Genomic DNA, 21,922 nt, shown 5'->3' with positions numbered 1-21,922 from the left:
TAAATTTCTATCAAAACCAAAATCTCTTTAACTGAAGTTTTGGGAATAACCAATGCTTAGATAGCCCAATTCATTCAATTTTTTGAAGTTATTCAAGGAACAAGAAGGTCTTTCTAGGAAGATATTTTGTCTCTGAGTTTTAAAACAGATCTCTGAAGGAAGAAAATTAAGTGTAGCTTTTAATGAACTCTTATCTCAAGAAAACAAAGGAACATGATGACCTCCATGCCATTTATGAGCTATTAGATATTTCCTAAACAGAGTTTTGCTACTAATTTAGCCTTCTTTGAATGCAACAACTGTAAAAACTTTTGCAGGAGCAACAGTAGCAGGACAACAAAGTAGAAACTTGTAACTAGCTGTAACCATATTCCGTCCTGGAAAACAAATAAACCCACATTTAATTAGGTTGATGCTACTTGTAGCGAAGAGTTACAAGCAAAGTAAGCACTCCACCTCAGACATACAAAGAGGGAAAAAAGAACTGAGATTTTCACGTTTTATGCAACTCGTCTGGCTGGTTAGAAGAACACAAAATGTACAAACTTAGTCCTAAGACAAACATATCAAGAAAGAAATCAATCTCACACATAGCAGGCACGCACCTTCATGGATACTCACATGAAGAACAAACCCATCTTTAAAAAGTGTTTATTTGTTAGTGTGCACAGTAACTGGAACAATAGGTATTACTTCTTTTTTCTCTGTGGAAACTCATAGTAGCAAATGTGCTATTGATATCAAAATCAAAAATGGGTTGAAAAGATTATGAGTCATTGCCTTTTGCCTTTAAAATATTTGCACTTCAACTTTCTGCCAAGGATATGGAGAATCCCTAGTGTTTAAAGATTTATTAATACTCTGTAGTAGTCCAAAAAGTCCTCTGCTATTTCTTCAGAAATTCTTTCAAAAATCTTATCCAGACATACCAATTCTAAAGCACATAAACTTAGGTATCTACTGCTTGAAATTTTATTGTTAATATTAAGGAGAGCATTTTTTCCCTTCATCCAAGCTGAACAAAACTCTGCATTTACTGCACACTTCTACCTTTTCTATAAATACCATATCACTGTCTCCCCTTATACTCTCAATAAAACTATTTTTCCATGAGCATTTCTTTCTTATGAAACTGAACTTTTGGGGCAAACAGTATAAAACTGGTCTAAACAATGCCCAGCCATTCATATTTCTTGCTTTACATGCTTTTCCCACATGGTTTGATTCATAATTACTTCCAGCTTCAGGAAACTGGCCCTTCTAAAGGCACCAAACATAAGTTCTTGACTTTGTTTGCACTTAACAAATCAAGCAATGAATCAATTCTATCTAAGCTGCCAGCAATTCTGAATTCTACAATTTTTATCTCCTTCTTCATCAACTGAGACTGTGTCTAACACAGGAATCCCAAAGTTACATAACAAAGACTCACATAAGAAATCTTTATCAGAATGACAAAGGATCAAAATTGAAACAAACTGAAATGAATTAAGAAGAGCAAAACAAAACCAGGGATGGCAGTTACATCCCACCCAAATGTGGGAGAGGTTCAATGGATGAACAACAAACAGCCAGGTAACTGAATTGCTATAAATAGCTTGGTTAGTTTTCTTAACTATTTCAATGCTCAAACAATTAGTACAGAATAGAAGAGATTAGGAAGAAGGAGATGAAGTAAAAATCTGAAATGAAAGAGAAATAAATAATTGCCAGGAAAATGCCAGTGTCATAAAGCATGCTAAGCCTTTAAATAATCTTTCAGAAAAAGCATCAGGAGACTCTTCATGTGATGGTCAGAATCCTTTCACTTAGCCTGTGAGAGACACTCAGCCTTGGACAGGGCAGGATATCATTGGGACTTCTCAATTATTTTCTTTTGTACCTCATTCAGGATTGCAGGAATACAAAAAGACAAATAGGAGAAAAAAAAAAAAAAAAAAAAAAAAAAAAAAAAAAAAAAAAACCAAAAAAAAAAACCAGGGCAGAAAGAAATCCCACAGCACCAGGCATGGGGAAAGTCCAGCATTCCAACACGTTTACTGCTTATTTTTACAGTGTTTAATGGCAAAGTACCACACAAAGACACAAACAGTCTCAAAGCAGTCTCCCAGCCTAGAAAGAAAATGAGGGGAAGGGGCTCTGTTTCAGTTCTTCATTATTAAAGCTCTGAAGTAAAGAAATTTCAACAAACATAAGTAACCCAATCTGTGTGTTTCCCTAGCCCAAACTCCCTCCATTTTTATGGTCTTTTCAAAGTCTAGATCAAGTTTCATTTGAGTTTGCAGGGTGAAGGTTGTTATTTCTGCCTTCCCCCCCCCACAAGAGACAATTTTTTTGTCTTTTCTTTTTAACACAAAGTTGAAATCATCATGAATATTCAAAAAATCTTTGTTGCACTTTCCCAATCTATTCCATAATGAAGAAATATGTAAATACACAACATTACAAAATGTCTAGCAAAACACAAAGCCTATTGAAAAAATATTCCTTCTTTTAGTTAAATTCTGCCTAAAGATTCCCAAAGTACACAATATAAAATATATACCAATAATAAATATATATCATATAGTTAATAGGGTGTACTCATATATGCTAATATTATGTTATTGTGATTAACCATAGTGATGATATAACCATTTTTCCAGTTGAGAGGGGCAACAATTTTTTTTTTCCTATTCCTACCTTGAAAGAAAATGATAAGACCCCCTGTTTTAAGTGCAAAATGATTCCATGAAACTCACGTGTATCTCCTAACATTCGTTAAACTTTATGAGGGACTGGTTCTTCCCCAGTCAAAGTCAAGCCCTGGGAAGATTTTTCCATCATTCATTAGCTGAGATCTTGACTTCCAAGGTTTTGAACTGACTATGGTGGAAGGTGAAAAGATCTGCCAAGTTCCTAATGGGAACTTTTCTCTGTTTAGAAGCATCAAACCCCCAATGTACCTGCTGAAGTCTCTATGAAAGTAGTTTCTGCAGGATGAGTTTGAAAGAGGGGCAGAAGCAATCACTAAGCTTCCATCCCACTGAGGAAATGACAGACCAGCAGAGCAGGAAGGAAAGGTGGCCCAGAAGCACAATGCAAGGGAGAAGCCCCCAAATAACATGGGTTACAAAAAATGAACTTTTCATATGCTCAACACAAGTGAACCTACACTTGCAATCTGCCAAGGCAGACACAAAGCAGTCATTAAGGTGACTAAACCCAGCATTCAGAGAGTACTAAGTAACAGAAGAATGACAATACAACCTTCAGCTTGGCCCACTTAATAAGCATTAAATACAGTCTATAATTAACTCCACGTTCATGATCCTCCTTTGGAAATCTCATTTAATTCAATGCAAACATAGATTCTGCATGGGGAATGATTCAGAATTTGTAGTGAATGAGACTCTTGTTTCTAAGACCTGGCCAGTCTCAAAGAACTACTACAATATAAATATTTAATAATAACAAAAGCATGCAACTCGTTGCCAAGCACAGATGTTAGAAGTGACTGCAAATCTTGGCGTTTGGTGGCACCCAGTAATCCACTGGCTGAGTCATCAAAGTGATTGATAGCCTTAAGTTGTTCAGGAACTATTGACCCCCCCAAGGATGAAAATCCGTGAGTTCTATCATAGTTTTTGTATAAGTGTTTTTCTCTGCACAACCAGCAAATGTATCCTTACAGGTTTTAAAAAGGTTCCTGCTGCTTGGGAAAACTCTTTAGCAGGGAGAAACAGATGCAACTGGCCTGTTTCTATACTTAGTGCATATTTTGTTTTGCTATTCTAATTCTGGTAACGATGTTATGGTTATTACAAACATAACTAAAAGATAAATTCCTCTTGCAACAGATCTTTTTCACTAACCTGATCATAAGGAGACTTAGGTCTTGTTTTGACTAAGGGAACAACTCATTCATAAACTGCATTGTGTATGGAAGTCCTCAGCTTTCCATTCATCCTGTGTGTCATTAACAGTCCCCACCTGGATACCATCCTGCCCTTTAAAAGCTGTTAGACTTTCTAAAGAAGAGCTTTCCCAGGCTCAGGCACCAGAACGGAAGCATCTTCCACCTTAATACTCTTCTTCCCAACAAGATTGGTCAGAAGCTGTCATTTCCATGAAGCCTCCATATAGCATCTTTAAAAGTGGCCATTCCCTCACAGGTGAGATTCCTGTCCATGCCAGCCTCCCTAATTACAGCCAGGCATTTATCAGATCCCACAGAAAACACTACTCAAGTGCTTCTGACAGAATTCCTTCCAAAGTGAACAAATCTGGTTTCATTAGCATTCCCACAAATTCAGGGAGAACAAAGCCATCACATTCCTGTAACCACAGCAGACTGTACTACATCTGAATAAAAGCCCTGACAACTGCAGGGTAGAGGACATTCAAGCAGCAATGCACAAAAAAACTAAAGATGCAAAGGCAAATGGACACATTACTATTTAGTTATGTCAAATGTTTTCCTTTGTATGACATCCAAAATGCAAGTCAGAGCACTTAAGGTGTAATGCAGATCTACCTTTGCAGAAAATGTTGGTCTTATGGGCCACTAGTTTCAATGACATCAACTGACACAGCCAGCAACAGGTTTTGAGCAAATGAAAGATTAAGAAAAAGAATGCAAAGAAAACTAATTGTTGCCCTAAGTGCTTCAAGTCACACAAGATTCTCACATGCTGTCAATTAAGTGAACCCTATAAAGTTATGATTTATGGCAAGATTCCACCAGAGTGATTATATCACAACAACAGACACAATTCAATTATTTCTGCCAGTAAAGTCATCAGTGCAGAACATATTACCCCTTTCAACTCTAAGCATTTTTTTAAACCAGAAAGTGCTTCTATGATGGTACCATCTTGACTCAGTCACAGCAAGTATTTTTAACCACTAAGTTCCACTGAATTCAGTATGTACTTAGAAATTTGGTACCACAAAATTTCTGACCAACAAAGGTGAACTTGTAGAATGGTAGCTAATGGTAGCTCTACACTATCAGCCATTTTTCTTCCCAAATTTATTTCCTACATTTTATGGTATTTTCTGTCTTCCATGCTATTAAAAAGAAAAAAAACCAAAAAGTTCAGAATATTCAGGCCAGAAGTGAAGTCTGCAGGTCATCAGCTCTATTTTCAAAGCAGGATCAGCTTTAATTTTACAGAAGAAACAAATAAACCACAACAAAAAGAAAAAAAAAAAACAAAAAAACCAAAAAAACCCAAACACCTAACAAAGCTGCAGTTAAAAAAAAGTTATTTCACCTACATATAGTACTTGCTTTCTTTTTCCTTAAGCTAACTTGTAGTATTTATTTTAATCATGCTGATTTTGTTACAACTCTTTCTAGAAGTTAACTCTAGGACTTTGAAAAATAAACGTGCATATTTAGAATATATATTTTTAAGTAGTCAACAAAATCTTTTTTTAATCAAACCAATGGAAAGTTTATAAAGGCTAGGTTTTAAGAAAATAAATCAGTGCTCTGGAAGCCCTCTAGCAGGTAAAAACCTCACTTGGCCTCATGCTGAAAAATAAGAAAAAGCAGACTGTGCTTTGGAGTGCTGTAATCAAACAGGTAAGTCAGCAAAGAAGGAGGAAAAGAATGGAACAGAGGCCTGAGGGGAAGGAAGACTCAAGGGATTTGCTAAAAGCACAATGAAAAGGACAGTGCAAGCAGAAGGAGAAGGAAGAGGAAGACTGAAGCAGTGGTTTGGATGCAGCACAGACTGGGATGACAACTGTGTGTGGACAGTCAATGGGCGTGTTCAATAAATTGGACATTACAAAATACACAGAAATAGCCTGGAAAAAACAATCAGTCTAGTTAAAAAGCTAAAAAAAATTTTCCCTGTCCAACACCCAGACATTCACTCAAAGGTTACTTTATCGACTTCACAATTTTGAATTTGTCTTTCTGCTTTGACTTCTACATGTATAAATTGAAGATAATGTATCATGTGAATCTCATCTATGGGTACACACACTATTGTTCCTGAATCACTAGGATGTCCCAACACAGAAAATTTAACAAAGAAAATGGGTAAATATGTCACCAGCATGGGTTCCAGACAGCATGCAACAAAAACTGTGTAGAACACTACATTGAATGAGAGCAGAAAGAAACCTTGAACTATTCATGCAGTCAACACTATCCTTCCTGACCACTGAACAAGATACAGAGCCTTTGGAGGAAAATTAATAAACAATCAATATTCCTTCTTTCTCATATGCATTCTGCAATCTTTTTGCCATATGTTACTATAACTGAGTTTATGTACCCAGCTGCATCTGCAAAAGAAGTTCCTACCTAGAAACTTTCTCATCTCCTGCAAGTAGCAATTCCCAACACACTTAGGATGCTTTTATTCCATTATGGAAGCTCACAGGCTGCTCATGATTATTAAACTAAATTGTTTCACCCTATAGGTACAATGATATTTTCAAAACATTAAGAATGGGGTTCATATTGACATGACATTCTGTGCAGGGGATGATTCTCAAGTCATTCAAAGCCATGAGATTGGTTCTGGGCCCTTTTAAGTAGAAGGCTTTTAGCAGTGTTTTTGCTCCCAATACCAAAAAATTCCGTCAGGTTGCTGACCCCAGAAACAGGGTGGCTACTGACCCCTAGTGTTCGGCAACCCAGGCTCAATTCGATTGATTTAAGGCAAAAAGCACGAGAAGCATCTTCATCCTTCAGCACTGCAGCGTCCCTCTGACATAGCAAGAGGTCCCCGCCTTGCGCTGAGGTTCCTTCCGCTCTATTTCATCAACAAAAATAGTAATATCCATTTTGAAAGGAACAAGTAGGAAAGAAATATAAACTCCTAAGCATCCCAGGAAATTGTAGATTCCCATTTCTTCTGCTTTCACATCTGTAATTCATTTTTCATTTGGAAGGTTAAGAGAAGGCTATCTAGAGCAGAGTGACAGTCGTGGCTTCAAGTGGGTATTTATAGACTCTTGATCAGTTATTAAGGAATTAATGACAGTGAACCACAACCCAAGCTGGCCTGCAAAGCCTAGTGCAAGGAAAGGAGTTGTAATTGCCAGGTTGCTGCAGGACTTGGCTGTCCCAGGAAGAAGTGCAGAATTTAGTGAGCCAGCTTCCCAGGTGACATAAAAGTTGCTTACAACATAAAGCTGTAACTACAGAAATGAAGAAGAATCCTACTGTTCTACTTACAATTTTGAGTCCAGGTTCAGGAGAAAGCCCAGTTTGTCATACTCTGGAAAACAAAAGCAAAGGACACAATATCATAAAAGCTGCAAGAGTCTCCCCTGCAAAAGGCACCAAAACCGAACAGCAGCAAGTCCTTATAGCAGCTGTTAACAGATTATTGTTACTCCAAAGTATTCCTAAATTAACATTTCTCAGTCTCCAGGAAATACCACAGCAAGAGAACACATGGGTAACCATTAATTCAGAAATCACTAGAATTAAGCAAGCTATCCAGAGCGATAAAAAGTATTACTGAAACCACTTAGGCAGTGATAAACAAAGCTTTCCTGCTTGCTGTACAAATAATCTTGACACTAAACTGTATGAAAAACATACCTCCTAAATTCTGATATGCAGAGCTTTGAAATTTTTCTTCATTCCTTGTCCATTCCAACCCACAACTTCATAATCAAGCAGCTCTTCTTCAAGAGAAAGGTTTTTGCCACTCACAGTGGCAAAAATGCTTAAAAATTCAGGTGTTTTCAGTATAAAACTGCATAAAACTGCAAAGTCAGTTTATGCCATGAACAGGGGACAGCTACAGAAACAAAATCACTCAGAATATATGCAACTCATGTACAAAATACAACATCCCTGAATATTTTGTGATCTTGTAAATCAAACACTGGATACAAAAATTAAAACTATTAGAATTCACATGAGATACAGAAGGAAAAGGTGCAGTGCTGGGTTAAACTCGGGGGTCTCCTCACACTGAGGACCCCTGGGTCTCACAGCTATACAATAAAAAAAATACAGAGAAGTAAAAGATAACCCAGTCAGAGATTAAAAGAAACAACAAGAAAAAAATTCTCACAAGCTTTTAGAAAGACCTCATTGGAAATACAAGATTACTCTTCTCATGAGACACCCCTAGGATTTCTGGTGCAGTAGTTTACCACTGAAGATCACAAGCTTTTCACTCTCATTTACCAGCAGAACAGTCAAGCCTAGACATGCACCTCAGACACAATGATTGCACCAGACAGGCCAATGTAAACTGTGCCATTGGTTTCAATCCCATTAAGGTTTAATTCCTGAGCCAAAGGAAGTATTCTATTTGACATCACTTAGGTAACAGAAGCTGCAGAACACGTGCACGCTTGATACTGGCACATAGTGTCTGTTCCCTGCCAGCACCCGAGTGCCACCCACCATCCCCACTCCACCTGTGCATCTCTCCTCCACTCTTCACGTACTGACAGTTCTGTTTCCCCCATGTGCTGTGTTCCTCATAATTTCTTCCCAGTTTATTCCTCCCACAAGAAATTATGTCCTGTACAACCTCACCTCCTCCACCAGTAGGATTGTGCATAGGAAGGTATCCACTCCATAAAAAGAAACATGCCTCCAATTTTTATTAACCCTTCTGACTCCCAAAACTAACATCTGTACTAAGCAAAAAACCACAAAGAATTTTTTTTAATAACTCTTTTTTTAAAACCATCTATAGCCACTGACCCATCTGTCATCAGTCTTATCTCATTCAAACCAACATTGCCTTCTTCCCAACAAGAAATACAAAAAGAGGAAATGCAATAAGAGATACATAACCTCATAACTACAACAACATCCTGGATTTTCTATTAACTCAGCACTTCATCAGCTTTGCAACCAAAGATATGAGCTAAACACTAAGGACAGACCTCCACTGCAATGTTTCACAAGATTTATCTTCTGTTTGTCACAACAGTTTCACCTTTCCTAGGCTTTAAGTCTTCATGTTCACTGAAATTATTTTGCACTACCTTGCAACAGGCACTTCCAAAAACAAGTATTACAAAACAAAACAATATTTCTGGTTTCAAGCCAGATGCAGGGGTATGTTCTTGATTTTCAGTAGGGTGTAAGTACAGTTTCAGGCTGTAACATCAAACCAGAAGCATCCATGCCCCTTCCTCTTGTTGGCAGGTGAGATGTGCAAGCTACTGCAGGCAAAGAAATGCTGCCCTCACCATGGGCCATCTCACCCTCACGGGCACTTTTAGAAGTCAGCATTACTATTAGCTTAGAAATCAATCTCTATCACATGCTGTTTCCCCAGGAAAGACACTAGGACCCTCCAAAGTTACAGATTCAAAGATATCTTCCTTTTTAGCAAAAATTGGGGTCTTGCTACAGACTTCCAGTGTTATTTAGCTGTATCACTACAAATACAGGGGCCAAAAGTCTGCCCACATGCTGGCTGGAAGTGACCTGGATTCACAAAAGACAGATAAAGTCCCAAATATCTGAAGAAAGCCAAACACACAGAGCCAAGCTGCAGGAAAAGGCAATCCTTGTCTGGAGTTATGTGTCTAAATTAAAACAAGATGAAACACAGATCCACACAATCAAAGTACAACTGAATCTAAAATACAGTTTGGTCAGGGTGTGACAATTACAGGAGAGGAACTGAACTGATCACACAGCTCATAACTGGAGAAAGGGGCAATCCCATTCCTACCTCTTTCTCCATTGAAAACAAAGGTGGCAATAGCCTGTCTTGGCACTCATGCCATCTCTCTGTGCCCTTACAGGTTGCTTCCTCCTCCCATAACCTTAGTTTAAAGCCTTACTCACCAAGTTAACCCCTTGATATACAGAAATATTTCTCCACTTTTTCATGTAGCGGAATAAATAAGTGCTGGAATATTAGAGAAGATTAATCAAAATAGTCTGAGAGAATAAGGTAAAAAGACTTCACCAAAAATCAGCTTGGACCAGCTGGCCATGTTAAGTGTGGTTTGATGCTGGCCTCCACCAACATCATCAGGATGATTCTCCCCCAGCACCCCAATCATTAGGGGGTCTCTGCACTGAAGGACAATGCAGAGCCACTCACAGGTACAGTCTGGAAAACTCCCTTCACATTTAAGCATGCTGGCAGGTTTGATCCAGCCCAGGCCATGTCTGACGCACCAATTTCCAGACCAGACACTTCTATGCTCTGTGGCACAGGATCTGCTTTTAAAGCAAAAGATGAGTAAAGGTAATAAAGAACTTAGTTTGCATCCCCTGGAAGAACATCATGGAGTAATCTGAACAAGACTTCATATTATCAGCCCACAGAAGGCCCATGAAGGATAAAAGTAACATTATTAGAAGAGCACAAGTCATTCTAAAGATCACAATCACCTGTGCTAAGGACCTACAGATCTCAGTTGACAATGTGGTACAGCAGTGCACAGAAGTGAACAAACAGGGAAAATGAAGTTTCATCATGCACCATCTTGCATCATAAGAACAAGAGGTCATCTTAGGTCAAAACCAAAATGCATTTCTACATTTCCAGGAAGATCAGAACTGAATAAGAATCTAAGAACTGACAACTATTTCATAATAAAGCATGTAATTGGGATTACATGAACAGAAATAGAGCCAAGCATAGCAATTTCTATAAATTATGCAAATCCTGTGCCAAATTCAATGTTGGCATTAGCATGGAAATTCCTCCAAAGAATCCAACAGAAATCCAGCTACCAGGCTGCAAGTGAGAGATGCATTGCCTCATGTCTGAAAACTCCATGCAGACCACCCAGGAAGCCTAAAGTCCAGTGTACAGTATCTAGCATTATTCAAGTTGCCTCTTGCATCTGCAGCCAATATAGCTATAAAGAAGCAGAAATAGAAAATTAAACCTTTTTTTTTAAAAGACAGGCTACATGCAGTTCTAGTTCTGTGTTTAACTGCTAATTGCAACTACAGGAGGGAAGGCAGAAGATTCAATTTCGCTATTTTATTCAAAATGTTTGTGTTTGTCAAAGAAATCAGTATGATTCTTAAGAGACAGAAGGATGATTCTTAAGAGCATCAAGGATGCTCAGACCACCCTGATACATTTCATCCTGTCCAGTGCAGTTTGGTCTCTGCAGAATTGAGGATCTATATGAGCCAAGCCCTGGTCACTATTCACATGCAAGTTCTACATCTACAGCAAAGGCCACAAGTAAAAGAACTTATTCTGCAATGAAAAAGGCCAAACACATCACATTCACCTTGGACTAAGAAAACACATATGGACAGTTATAAAAGTTCACCAATGTAAAATAATTCTGCTAGAACTCGAGAGACAAGAAAGAATTAATGAAAAAAAAGTCATGCTAAATGGATCAACTGAAAAGGACAAAAGAAAGCTTTTATTGCAAGGTTAAAAAAATAGCAGTCAGGACTACTGAGTAACCAAAGTACTGGATAAACAAAGACTTAATGTTACATCCTTTCCATAGGATTTTCCCTTTAACCTCTTCAGTGATGGAATTAACTGGTGAAAACATTATCTTCTATTTAAATAACCAGGGAATAAAAAAGACTGCAAAGGCAAGTTCAGGAGTGGTACAGCTGAGGCCACCCGAGCTTCTCAGCACAGCCCTGCATGGACTGCATGCAGGCCTATGCTTCAGTTTCCTCCTCACCCCCACTCATGCTTTTGCATATGCATTTATCAACCTTTTTCTCCAGGTTGCCAAGTGACATCAAGAAAAACACCAAGAAAACTGATAAGACAAAGCCCAGTCCCTGGTGCCTTTCCCTGCTCCTAAACAATCACAGAAGGAGCAGAAGTGCTCAGCCCTTGCAGCCCAGCACCAGAAGCTTACCTCAGCAGTCTGCATCTGCACATCGTAATAAAACTATAGCTACCTCCAATGGTAGAAAAGCAACTGACTGCTTTAAGCTGAATTTAGGAAAGACTACAATAGGAAGATGAAAAATTTCCTCCTTTGATATGCATATGCCCTTTCACTTTTCCCAGGAAGTCATCTGTTTCAAGACAGATTACAGCCTTTGCTAAACAGTTGTTCCATTTAATGCCATGAGTCCACGTGGCAAATGGAGTTAATGCTGCCCTACTGAGTCTCCCAACATACTCTTTATTCTATAAAATTTATCATATTTCCTAATAAAAGTCAAGAACAATATTAACAAACCAGTAATCTATATTGGCTTTTAGTGACTTACAAGATGTGCTGATTTGATGCAGAGATGTCACATGAGAAAGAAAAATCACATTGAAATACTCTTAATTTGAGGCATTCATTAAGCCACTTCTTGACATTTGCACCTCAAATCATTCACAGCTGTATTTTCAATTGGAGGAATAGAGCATTAATAAGAAGATAGATGATGATACTGAACACACTGGCAAAGTCACATAAGGACTATTCATGACAGTCACTGGCAAAGATTCAAGCAGCTTCCACAGTCTACACTCAGAAAAATAAAGAATGAAGTAGAACTTCATTAATCAAGAATGAAAAGGAAAAAGCATTTCTGCAGAAAAAAAGCAACTAAACCATCAGAGAGAATACATGTATTTCCTTTTTTTCTTTCTGCCTTACAGGAATGAAGAAATATACAGCATAGTAATTTCATCTCTCCTTTCACATCATTATCACATAGTGCTAAGAAAGAAATGCAATTTGGGTGAAAAACCCCAACACTCTAGAAACACATCAGCTCCAAACATTAATTAAAGTTGCTTTCCTCAAACTAAGAATGCCTAAAGTTAATTACCACTGACCTGAAAATCCAGGAAATATCAGAGTGTGCAACTGTAGACATTTGTACTTTCAGAGTATCATCGAGAAATCAAATGAACAGTAAAGAATCTTCTGCAAGTCACCAATGTTTCTGTCTTATGCTAGGAATCTATCACTACCCTATAGATTTGATACCTCATTCAGTTGCATTTCTATTCCTGGTCTCCATCCATACCACTCTCTATCTAAAACATAGGCAAGCAGTCACCAAATTCACTCTGCAGCTGTATTTGGAAGGACAGACACAGGGTTATTCTCATCCTTCACACAATGGTTATCTGAGCATCTTCAGCAGCTGAATGGAACAGAGAAAGTTTCCTTCATAGTTCTCACAGCTTTTCCCAAAATGGTTTATGGACTTTGACTTAAGGAATCACTAAGAGCAGACTCCAAAAGAAGCAGATTTAAATTCTCAGATGATTACTCCACTGTCAGTGTGAACTCAGCACTTGGAAGTATGGTTTTACATGTGGGCTGTCACAAGCACGTGAGCTGCAGCAGACAGCTATTCTAAACCAAAGTCTGGGAATCCAGAAGAGTTAATACATGCAAACAATTTGAGCAAGACCTAGATAACACTTGGTTGCTTGTAATGTTAGAACTAGCACCTTTTAAGCCTGCAAGTGAGAATATCTGCAATGAATCAGTGGTCAGTACTGCAATCAAACACATCTGACAAGAGCATAAGCCTACAGCCCAAAGGCATTCAGTATTTTCAGCAAGCTCAGTAGCATCTGGGAAACTTGCACATCCAATGCACTCCTATCCAAGGCTTAGAGAACAAAAATTTAGCTTGCTGTTAGACACAGGAGGTAGGAAAAAGTCTTGAACAAAAATAGCAGGGGTATAAATCTAACTTTCAAGGTCCAATGTTTGATTTGGTAGCAACAAAGTAAAACAAAGTAACTAGAGAGGAAAGAAAAAAAAAAAAGAAGCACTAGCTGTCTATGGCAAGTGAATGAAATCTAGGATTCCTTAAACACCCTGTGTCCTGATTGTTTCCCCAACTTCAGAGCATGACACCCTTCTTTCTGAAATGGTTTCAGCTGAAACTCTGGCCTAGACATAACATCAAACACTTATCTCAGCTGCTCAAGCTTTATCTTTTAAGGGAACAGACAGCCATGAAGAGAATTACAAAACCATCTGGACTTGTGAAGGCTGGACCACAGCGTGAACCTCATGGTTCAGCCTCACTCAAAACACATTTGGCTCACATGCCCTCTACCCAATAATTTCCTATGAAGCTCCATAGCTTTAAAGCTCCATAGACATATGAGCTTCTGAACACTCAGTTCAGAAAGTTCATCCAGAAAAACCTAGACAGTGTCATTAATCTGAGTTGCATAAGGACAGATTTCCAGCTTTTCTGAAAACTGAGACTTGCATGTGGGACAAAGTGAAGGGGAAAGCCAAGATAAGGACAAACAGCCAATTCAAGTATGATACAGAAGCTGCAACAAGACATTGCCCTTCACATGGCATGACTAACAGGTACTAAAAAGCACTTCTAAGGTGTTTAATATGCAAATATAAGTACCAGTTTTAAGCAGCATGAAATCTTAACAGGGAGACTATTATTCTCAGCTGGTTTTGACTAATAAAGAAAAAGGTATATGTAATTTTATGTTTCAAAGCATATAACTTTAGCTGAAACATCACCTACTGGGAATGGCTGGGCCTGGAGCTGCCATGGTTTCTGTGGGTTCTTTCTGGGCTCTGTCTTTTCCTGGGTCTGCAGCAAGGTGAGATGGGATGGACAGCGGAAGCACAATAGCCACAGTTTTTCTCTCTCTCCTTCCTGTTCAACAAGGAAAGCTATCCCTCAGTTGGATAGATATCACACATCTTGACATCTTATTAAACATACCAGTTCAGAGCAAGGTGAACCTTGCAGCACAGTAAGTGCAAAGTACTAAACACAAGAGCAATAAACATACAGCTTTCTCGGGCATTTCTGAGCCTCCTTTCTCAAATATATGAGTTTTCTTCACATTTCTTCAATGAAGGAAGTCAGTCTTGTTGCAGTGAAAGGGTTTACAAAAGATCAGGTCTTACTGGCTCAATTCCTAACCAACCCAAGCTTGAGTTGTAAAATGCAAGCAGAGCAAAGACCAGTTCTTTTAAAGCAGACCCAGGCAGTCCAATGGCTCACATGAGTCTGTCTCCCACCCTCCAGATTAACAGAACTCCAAAAGACAAAGAGCAGTTGAACTGTTTTTAATCACTAAGTTTACTTTCCTATTGGTGGAAACATTTATGGTTAACTTCACAGATACAAAACCTGTGGTTAAAATTCAAGCAAGGATATCTCAAACCTATGCAACTTCCTCTCTACTTCTGCAGGCTGAAGAGACCACCACCCAATACAGGAGACAGGCAACAACACACTTCAGTTATGACACATTAATTAGTAAGAGAGAATTAATAGAGGATTTCTTCCCCCCATATACACAAAATCATATCCATTTGGCACCCTAGAGATACTCCCACATCAGATCATGCACTAAGATTAGATCTATTTCCAGATACAAGTTTTAGAGGAGATACAGGGAGAGTAGAAAAAGTTTGAGGTGTTCTAAACAAAGTAAGTTACTACCAGTAGTTGAGGGGTTAGTAAATCAGATGTGTGTTCAAGCTTCAATGTTAGTGTCAGGCAGCAGGCTCTCTTTCAAAGTGTGCAGGCAGAAGACAGGTGCTATGTTGGAAGGCAGCATGTTCCCCCTATCAACCTAAGAGGAAAGGCTGGCAAGCAAGATTAAAAAAATCCAAGCAAAGGTTTTGTCTTTTGTGGAAGACAATAAATATGCCCATCTTTTAAATGTTAAGGGGTTTAAAGTTATAGGAGCAATTCTTAGTCTTTCCCTTGCACTTCATATATCCTTATATACACACTTTAAACTGAATTTCATCAAGTATCATGCTCATTGTGGTGTGTCTTGGCTGCAGCTTGCACATTACAAGCAGCCAAATGGAGAGTTACTGATCTAGTGAAGTGCTCCTAGCACAAAAGAATTTTTAATTTCTGGTTCAGTTTCATTGTAAGTCATGCTTAGGTTCCAAACAAAATGAGATTGGGAAGGATTTGCCCTGAGGTTCAATAATGCTGGTCAATCTCCACCCAAAAAAAAAAGTTTCCAGCCCTATTGGTTTAGTTACGACTCCTTCATCTTCTCCTTCCTGGAAGCATTCCTCATGTCTTTCCCCAAATAACTCAACTGTTTGTTTAGCTGGGAAACTATCCTAGTAGCATGAAACAGTTTTTCTTCAGCTGGTAGGTGACATCATCTTAATGCCTTTCACATGAGAAGAGGAGCACAAACTGCATCATCAACACGTGTCCAGGTCGCTTCCTCGCTGGGAAAGGGAAGAGTCCCGCAGGTTAATCCTTGTGTTGTACTAAGGCTCTAAAAACTCCCACTGCACTTGGGAAAGGATCTATTTACCCTTTGGCTAAATGGTTGATTCCCACAGAAGCCTGACTCAGTGTCCTGCCTCCCAACATGGCTACCATGTCCAGTTAAGTAGAAGCCTTGTCATGAGGTGGGAGATAGAGAAGAAGGCAATGTTGTACCTGAGCCTATTGTGTGTCCAACGGAGTCAAAGGAAAGAACCACTGAATCTGTAACACAAGAGTACAAGTTCATTTTCCCCTTTTTTTCAGCAGCATTTCTTGCTGTAACATTTTTTTTGTTATTTTGCTCGAGCAATTCCTTGTGCTCCCTTCTGCCAGGAAGCAGAACAACTTCTTCACCAACCAGAAAGAAAACAGGCACCTAGCAAAGGCAGAACAACGCAGTATGCAGTAAATCACAGTGCTGTTAACCAATGAAGTAGCCACAATTCATTGAAAATAAATTACTTTAATGTCTAATAAGCTTGGTCAACTGAATCATAACATGCTTTGACTGCTGGCCCAGAGAGCTTTTTCTTATCAAATGTATTCCCAATATTTTGTCCCCACTTAGAGGACTTGTCTGTTATGATCAGTTCTTCCCTGACACTTGGTTTGCTAAGCCAAGCACTTTGTGCTCCTTGCACTCCATGCTCACCAAGTTTCCCATATCTTTACTCACAGTAGTGGCTTCCAACTCAATGCATTTCAATTCATCAATATATTTTCACCTTTGCACTATATGCAACACATGTGCCAAGCATCAAGATAATATAACCTCTGCACTTGATACCCTTTTATTTTTCTATCTGGGAATCACAACAAAGCTTTTATCCACGACTGCAGTGGCAATTCTTGCTCACCAGTTAATGCCTGACACTTTTAGTCACTGTTTCATATGATGGGGCACCCTTTGCTTCAACTGTGTTTTAAAGACCATAGTTTTTATATATACAACTTGACATTTGGCCATAGAAACCCTTAGTGCCTGCTTGCACTCAGCTCACCCCATGATCCAGACCCCTCTATAAGTCATTCATTTTCCTCACATAGGACCCTTCCAACCTAGAATTTGTTTGCAAAATTATCAGTAATGATTTGATAATCTGTTCCAAGTGGAGTTGCATTATGTTATGCTCAATAATGGGACTTTCTCCCAGCTTTATGCTTATTTGAGACAAACCAGGATTTACTTTGGCAGTAAGCCTCCTGGATTCCCATCTATTTTCATGGAAGTCCTATAATGAAGGAGAAAGATGACCAAATTCTATTTCCCTAACAGTGGAGCAAAATAGGGCCCACAACTTAGAGACAAATTGCCAATGGGCAAAACACAGAAAAGAACAAACTACCACAATAGGATTAATAATTGTATGGCCTGAGAAGCTTTAAACTGACACAACAATAGCTGAACTGCCCTTCATCTTCACCTAAACAAATGGTCTGAATCCTTTGACATTTCTCTTTGTCACTCAGGTTTCAGATGTGATCAACTCACCACACATCCTTTGCAGCACCACAAAGGCTGCCAAGATGCAAGCCCTCAGTGCAAGGCAAAAAGCCCAAGCACAAGAAGACTTAGCTTGCTGAAGAGCTTAACCTCCTGCTGCATCACTTGAAATTTAGGCAGGCTACAATCACAGGCAGTTACCATGTTAGAGCTGAAAATAACTTGACAGGACTGAGCTCTTGGCTTCTTTATATTTTACATTATCCTGGTGCTTATGTTCCAACTCTTAAAAATGCAATAAGAAACTGCTAATTTTCAAAATAAACACTGTTGTTTTAATAAAGAACTGTTAATTTGACTGGGTTTAAAAGAATTTAGAAAAAGGAGGTCTGTGCTGTCACAGATCCAGCACTATGGTAGTAACGTTAAAAAAATTAAAAAGAAGATATTGCTAGTCTCAAAACTCACTCCAACAAAAATAAAAATCCATCTGGACTTAACAACTGTATTTCCTCTTTTGGGAATAAAATTCAGACATCATTATATTATTCTAAATAGCAAGGAGTTTAATTCATTTTAACTGCATTAACTTCATTTGTCATCAATTTTAAAGTATCTGTGTGGGGTTCTACTTTTAAAAAACTGTTGAGATTTTTATCAACATAAAGTACTGCTTTGTAGTTAATGTCAAATTTAAAAGCTGTTAATTTTCCTAAAATATATTTTGCATTCAAACATTGCACATGAAATATTAGGATTTATCTGAGAATGGCTGAAAAGCACTGCAAGCACCAAATTAATAACATTATTGCAACCCACAAAATAGCATAATGTTTCATTCCCTTAACTGAGAACATTATCTTCCTCATATTAAAAAAAAACAATTTACAAGCAGATTAGGAGCTCCCTTTTCCAATCCAGTCCTTCATGCTACTATTAGTTTCAACTAATCAAATTCACTATGAATAACCTGAATTATAGTCAACTCCCCCTAGACCTCCAGAAGTAATTTCACTAAAAATGGATCTTTATTAAAACACTGTGTTTATTTCTGTTATTAACACTCCAAAAGTGAAGAAACTATAAACCTGGAAAAGGCTGAGAAGATAATAATATGTCGCCTTTCTTCTACCCCCAAAACCTACTCACATCCAAACTCAGAGCTACAGGTTATTTCTGTCAGAATTTGATGGAGATAAACATTTCTTTGAAGCAAGCCAGATTTACTTGCAAATACACTGAGTTCTGCTTCACAGAACTCAAAAAGAAAAGTTTCTTTGCTTCTATTTTCAAATCTCTTCCAGTCATCACTCAGTTCCAAATCCCCCGACTTTCTAGGGGGTCTTTTTTGCTGAGACAAAGTGGCAGCTCTGTCTGTGCCCAGTGCCTTTCCCCAAGCCCCAGAGTGGGCTCTACCTTTCAAAGGCAATCTTCAAAGGCTCTATCTTTCAAAACTCATTAAGATACAATGTAAAACATACCCACTTACATGCACCCTTGCTTTAGGTGCCAGGAAGTGTTCGTGCCTGAAGGAGCAATCCCCAACCTTTCAGATACCTATTTCCATAAATAAGCTTAAATTTTTGTCCTCCTGCCTTAACTGAAGGGCAGCCTTTATGCCTAAATCATGAAATCTGACACACAGTAACTTGCCAATATGTACAGCTTAAGGCTGCACATGCCACAGTGCCAGTCTTTTACATCTGTTTTCATGTTAACTACAATCTTTTTTTCAGTGGCTCTAGCAGCTTAAAAAAGAAAATGAAAAAAAAACCCCCAAAACAACACGATATAGCAAAATCCAAATGTAATTCTGGATCTTATCCAATCCATCAGAAGAAGCAAAGACAGCACAAGCACTCACTCAATTTAGAAGGCACTCAGTGCCAGGAATAATGATGGCTGAGACCTCACCAGCCAGATTGCAAAGTTGCTTTGGGTCACTTTGCGTCAACTTAAACCCAAAATTGCATTGGGACCTATGCTCTGGGTCACTTCCCCTCACTCCCACCATCCAGTTAGAGAATCACAAATTGAACCAATATACAAATGTGCTCCATCATCCCCCACAAAACAGCGCTGTGCAGGGCTACCTGAAGGCACTCCACCACAGCCCCTTTGGAGTGTGCAGTGTTTCATGAGACCCTGCTCCACTGCTGTGAAACCAACACAAGGGTCCCATTTCATTCAGGAAAAAGGAGCTCGAAGACAGACTCTGCAAAGACCCTCAATGCTTCCCTGGGAACAAATTTAAACTCATTTCCAACAATGGTCCATACAGGACCCAGAGCTGAATGCACCTTCAAAGCAACACAACAGGACTTCAACAGACCTGTTCTGTAGTAAAAGAAAAAACAAAAACAAAACCCATATGCAAGCTAATCTTTGATGACTACATTTATTGCTGCACTTATACCACACTCCAGATAAGACATCCAGGTATGTGGACTGATTGTATTTCAAGGCAAGGGATGAACTTCAAGTGTTGCTAACCCCTTACCTTACCTTATCCAGGGCCTGGATAACTGTGCACCACATTCCCCTGTCCCCAAGACAGACAAATTAAATCATCCATCTTGCTGCATATATTGTGCACCTTAGCTCAGGGCATTTCTGGACACCAGACTAGTATTTAACTGCTACTTGTAACACATTGCTGTATCTTTTCCAGTACTCTGGTTTCTGAACAGAAAAATAAATGCAGATTTGGGTCTTCACAAATGACTGATGACCCGCACCAACTGCAGATTTGTAGGAGACAAAGCCATGCTGAAAAGCACCTGAAGTTTCATACTCCATGCACATCCCTAGATAAACATTTACCATGGGTACTGCACAGAAGAGATGTATGGAAACAGCTCTTAAAAGCCCAGTTGTGTCAAGTTCTTAAAATCACGCAGGAGCAAATACATGGATTAATTTCCAACACAAATACTATCCTTACTTTGATTTCATAATTGAAGAAGATGCAATATACAAACCAAAACATAAGCAGTGACAACACATAATGAGAACTGCAAATATAATCCACATTCAAACAAGAACTGTACATAAACTGTGTGTTTACCTAAGTGCTGTTTCAAAATTTCAGTTAAGATTTTTATAGTAAGTCCCTCTGAGAAGTCACTAAGTTTTTATTGCTTTTTACAGATTCTCCCTGCAAGGATTTGTAGATATTTGTCTCAACCTATTGGAAACCAAAGAAGCTGAACCAATAACTTCTCTCTCCTTTTTTTTTTTTTTTTTTTTTTTTTTTTTTTTTTTTTTTAGGGGAGGATTGTTTAGGGGTTTTTTAAAGAAAAAGAAAATGAAATGCAAAACCAGACTTCAGCAATAAAGTAACTTCCCCAAAAAAAAACAACATGATTGCGTGCTGCTTTGGAAATGGTCCTGAGAAACCACAAGCTGTCAGTCCCACTGGAGTTATAAGAGTTTAATAATAAAGGCTTAACACAGCCTCAGTACCACATACCATTACAGCAATACACTCCACAGGCCAAGCCAAACAGGGAATACAAGAACACATCACAACATAAGGCTGTGATTTGGCACATCCTTCTTCAGATGTTCAAGCTCTGAGGTCTGCTTTGCTTTCTTACATGCATTATCAATGTCTCTCATTCCATATACCTCTGTTCTCCAGATACTCTGATGGATTCCTACAGAACTACAACCTGTATTTAACAACATCTAATGTAATTTATACCTCCAGAGCTTGATCAGAGACCAGATATCCTGCAGGGCTCCATCAGCTGGCCTGGGGATGGCAACTGCAGTAATATTGCCCAACAAAATTTTGATTCAGAGTCAGAATGAAAAGGAAAAAAAAGAGGGGCTTCATTTTAATCAAGGAATTAGAAGAACATTCTTAAGGGTCTGTCATTCATCTGTCTCCCTTTTTCTGCTGAGTACTGAAAAGTATAGGATCAAAATTCCCAAGGGCCATCAAAGTTTATTTTCTATTTGAGATCAATATTCTGGAATGTGACATACCAGAGAAGGAATATTTAATGCCTGAAACTCTTCATAACTTGCTGACAAAGAGATCAATAACAACAAAAACTATTATTATGTTTCACCTAGTCAGGAAATGAAGCATACAAAAGCACTCTCAAGCACATTCTACTGTTGAGATTCATTTGGCAAGAAGATCTTAGAACATCTCCCGCTCCAAAGAAAAAATATTTTGAATAAGACCCTATCTTATGATGACTATGCATCATACTGAATAATTCTTATACCCAAAGAACTGAGAGGAACTGAATAATTTCATTTCTGTCTTAGAGATCTCACTTAGATATCTAAAGTAGAATATCCTTCCTCAGATTCAGTAAAACATA

General features: G+C 38.5%; 1 protein-coding gene across 5 annotated transcripts in view; it reads right to left on the bottom strand.

The window, feature by feature from the left end:
- Nucleotides 1–21,922, bottom strand: part of ST3GAL3 (ST3 beta-galactoside alpha-2,3-sialyltransferase 3) — a 173,430-nt gene that overhangs the window by 117,361 nt on the left and 34,147 nt on the right. For 2 of the 5 annotated variants that reach the window (XM_054286318.1, XM_054286317.1), the window contains exons 3-5: nucleotides 16,313–16,360; nucleotides 14,405–14,539; nucleotides 7,184–7,226 (exon numbers count right to left, since the gene is read on the bottom strand). In XM_054286318.1, the coding sequence (XP_054142293.1) occupies nucleotides 7,184–7,226; nucleotides 14,405–14,539; nucleotides 16,313–16,360 (226 nt within the window). The remainder of the gene's footprint in view (nucleotides 1–7,183; nucleotides 7,227–14,404; nucleotides 14,540–16,312; nucleotides 16,361–21,922) is intronic. The other 3 variants (XM_054286320.1, XM_054286319.1, XM_054286321.1) reach the window with 3 other exon arrangements.

This window comes from Melozone crissalis, unplaced genomic scaffold (genome assembly GCF_028551555.1).
Source record: "Melozone crissalis strain CALT ecotype California unplaced genomic scaffold, PUWL_Pcris_2 ptg000045l_1, whole genome shotgun sequence".
Taxonomy (NCBI): Eukaryota; Metazoa; Chordata; class Aves; order Passeriformes; family Passerellidae; genus Melozone; species Melozone crissalis.
This window is presented reverse-complemented; position numbering and strand designations above follow the sequence as displayed.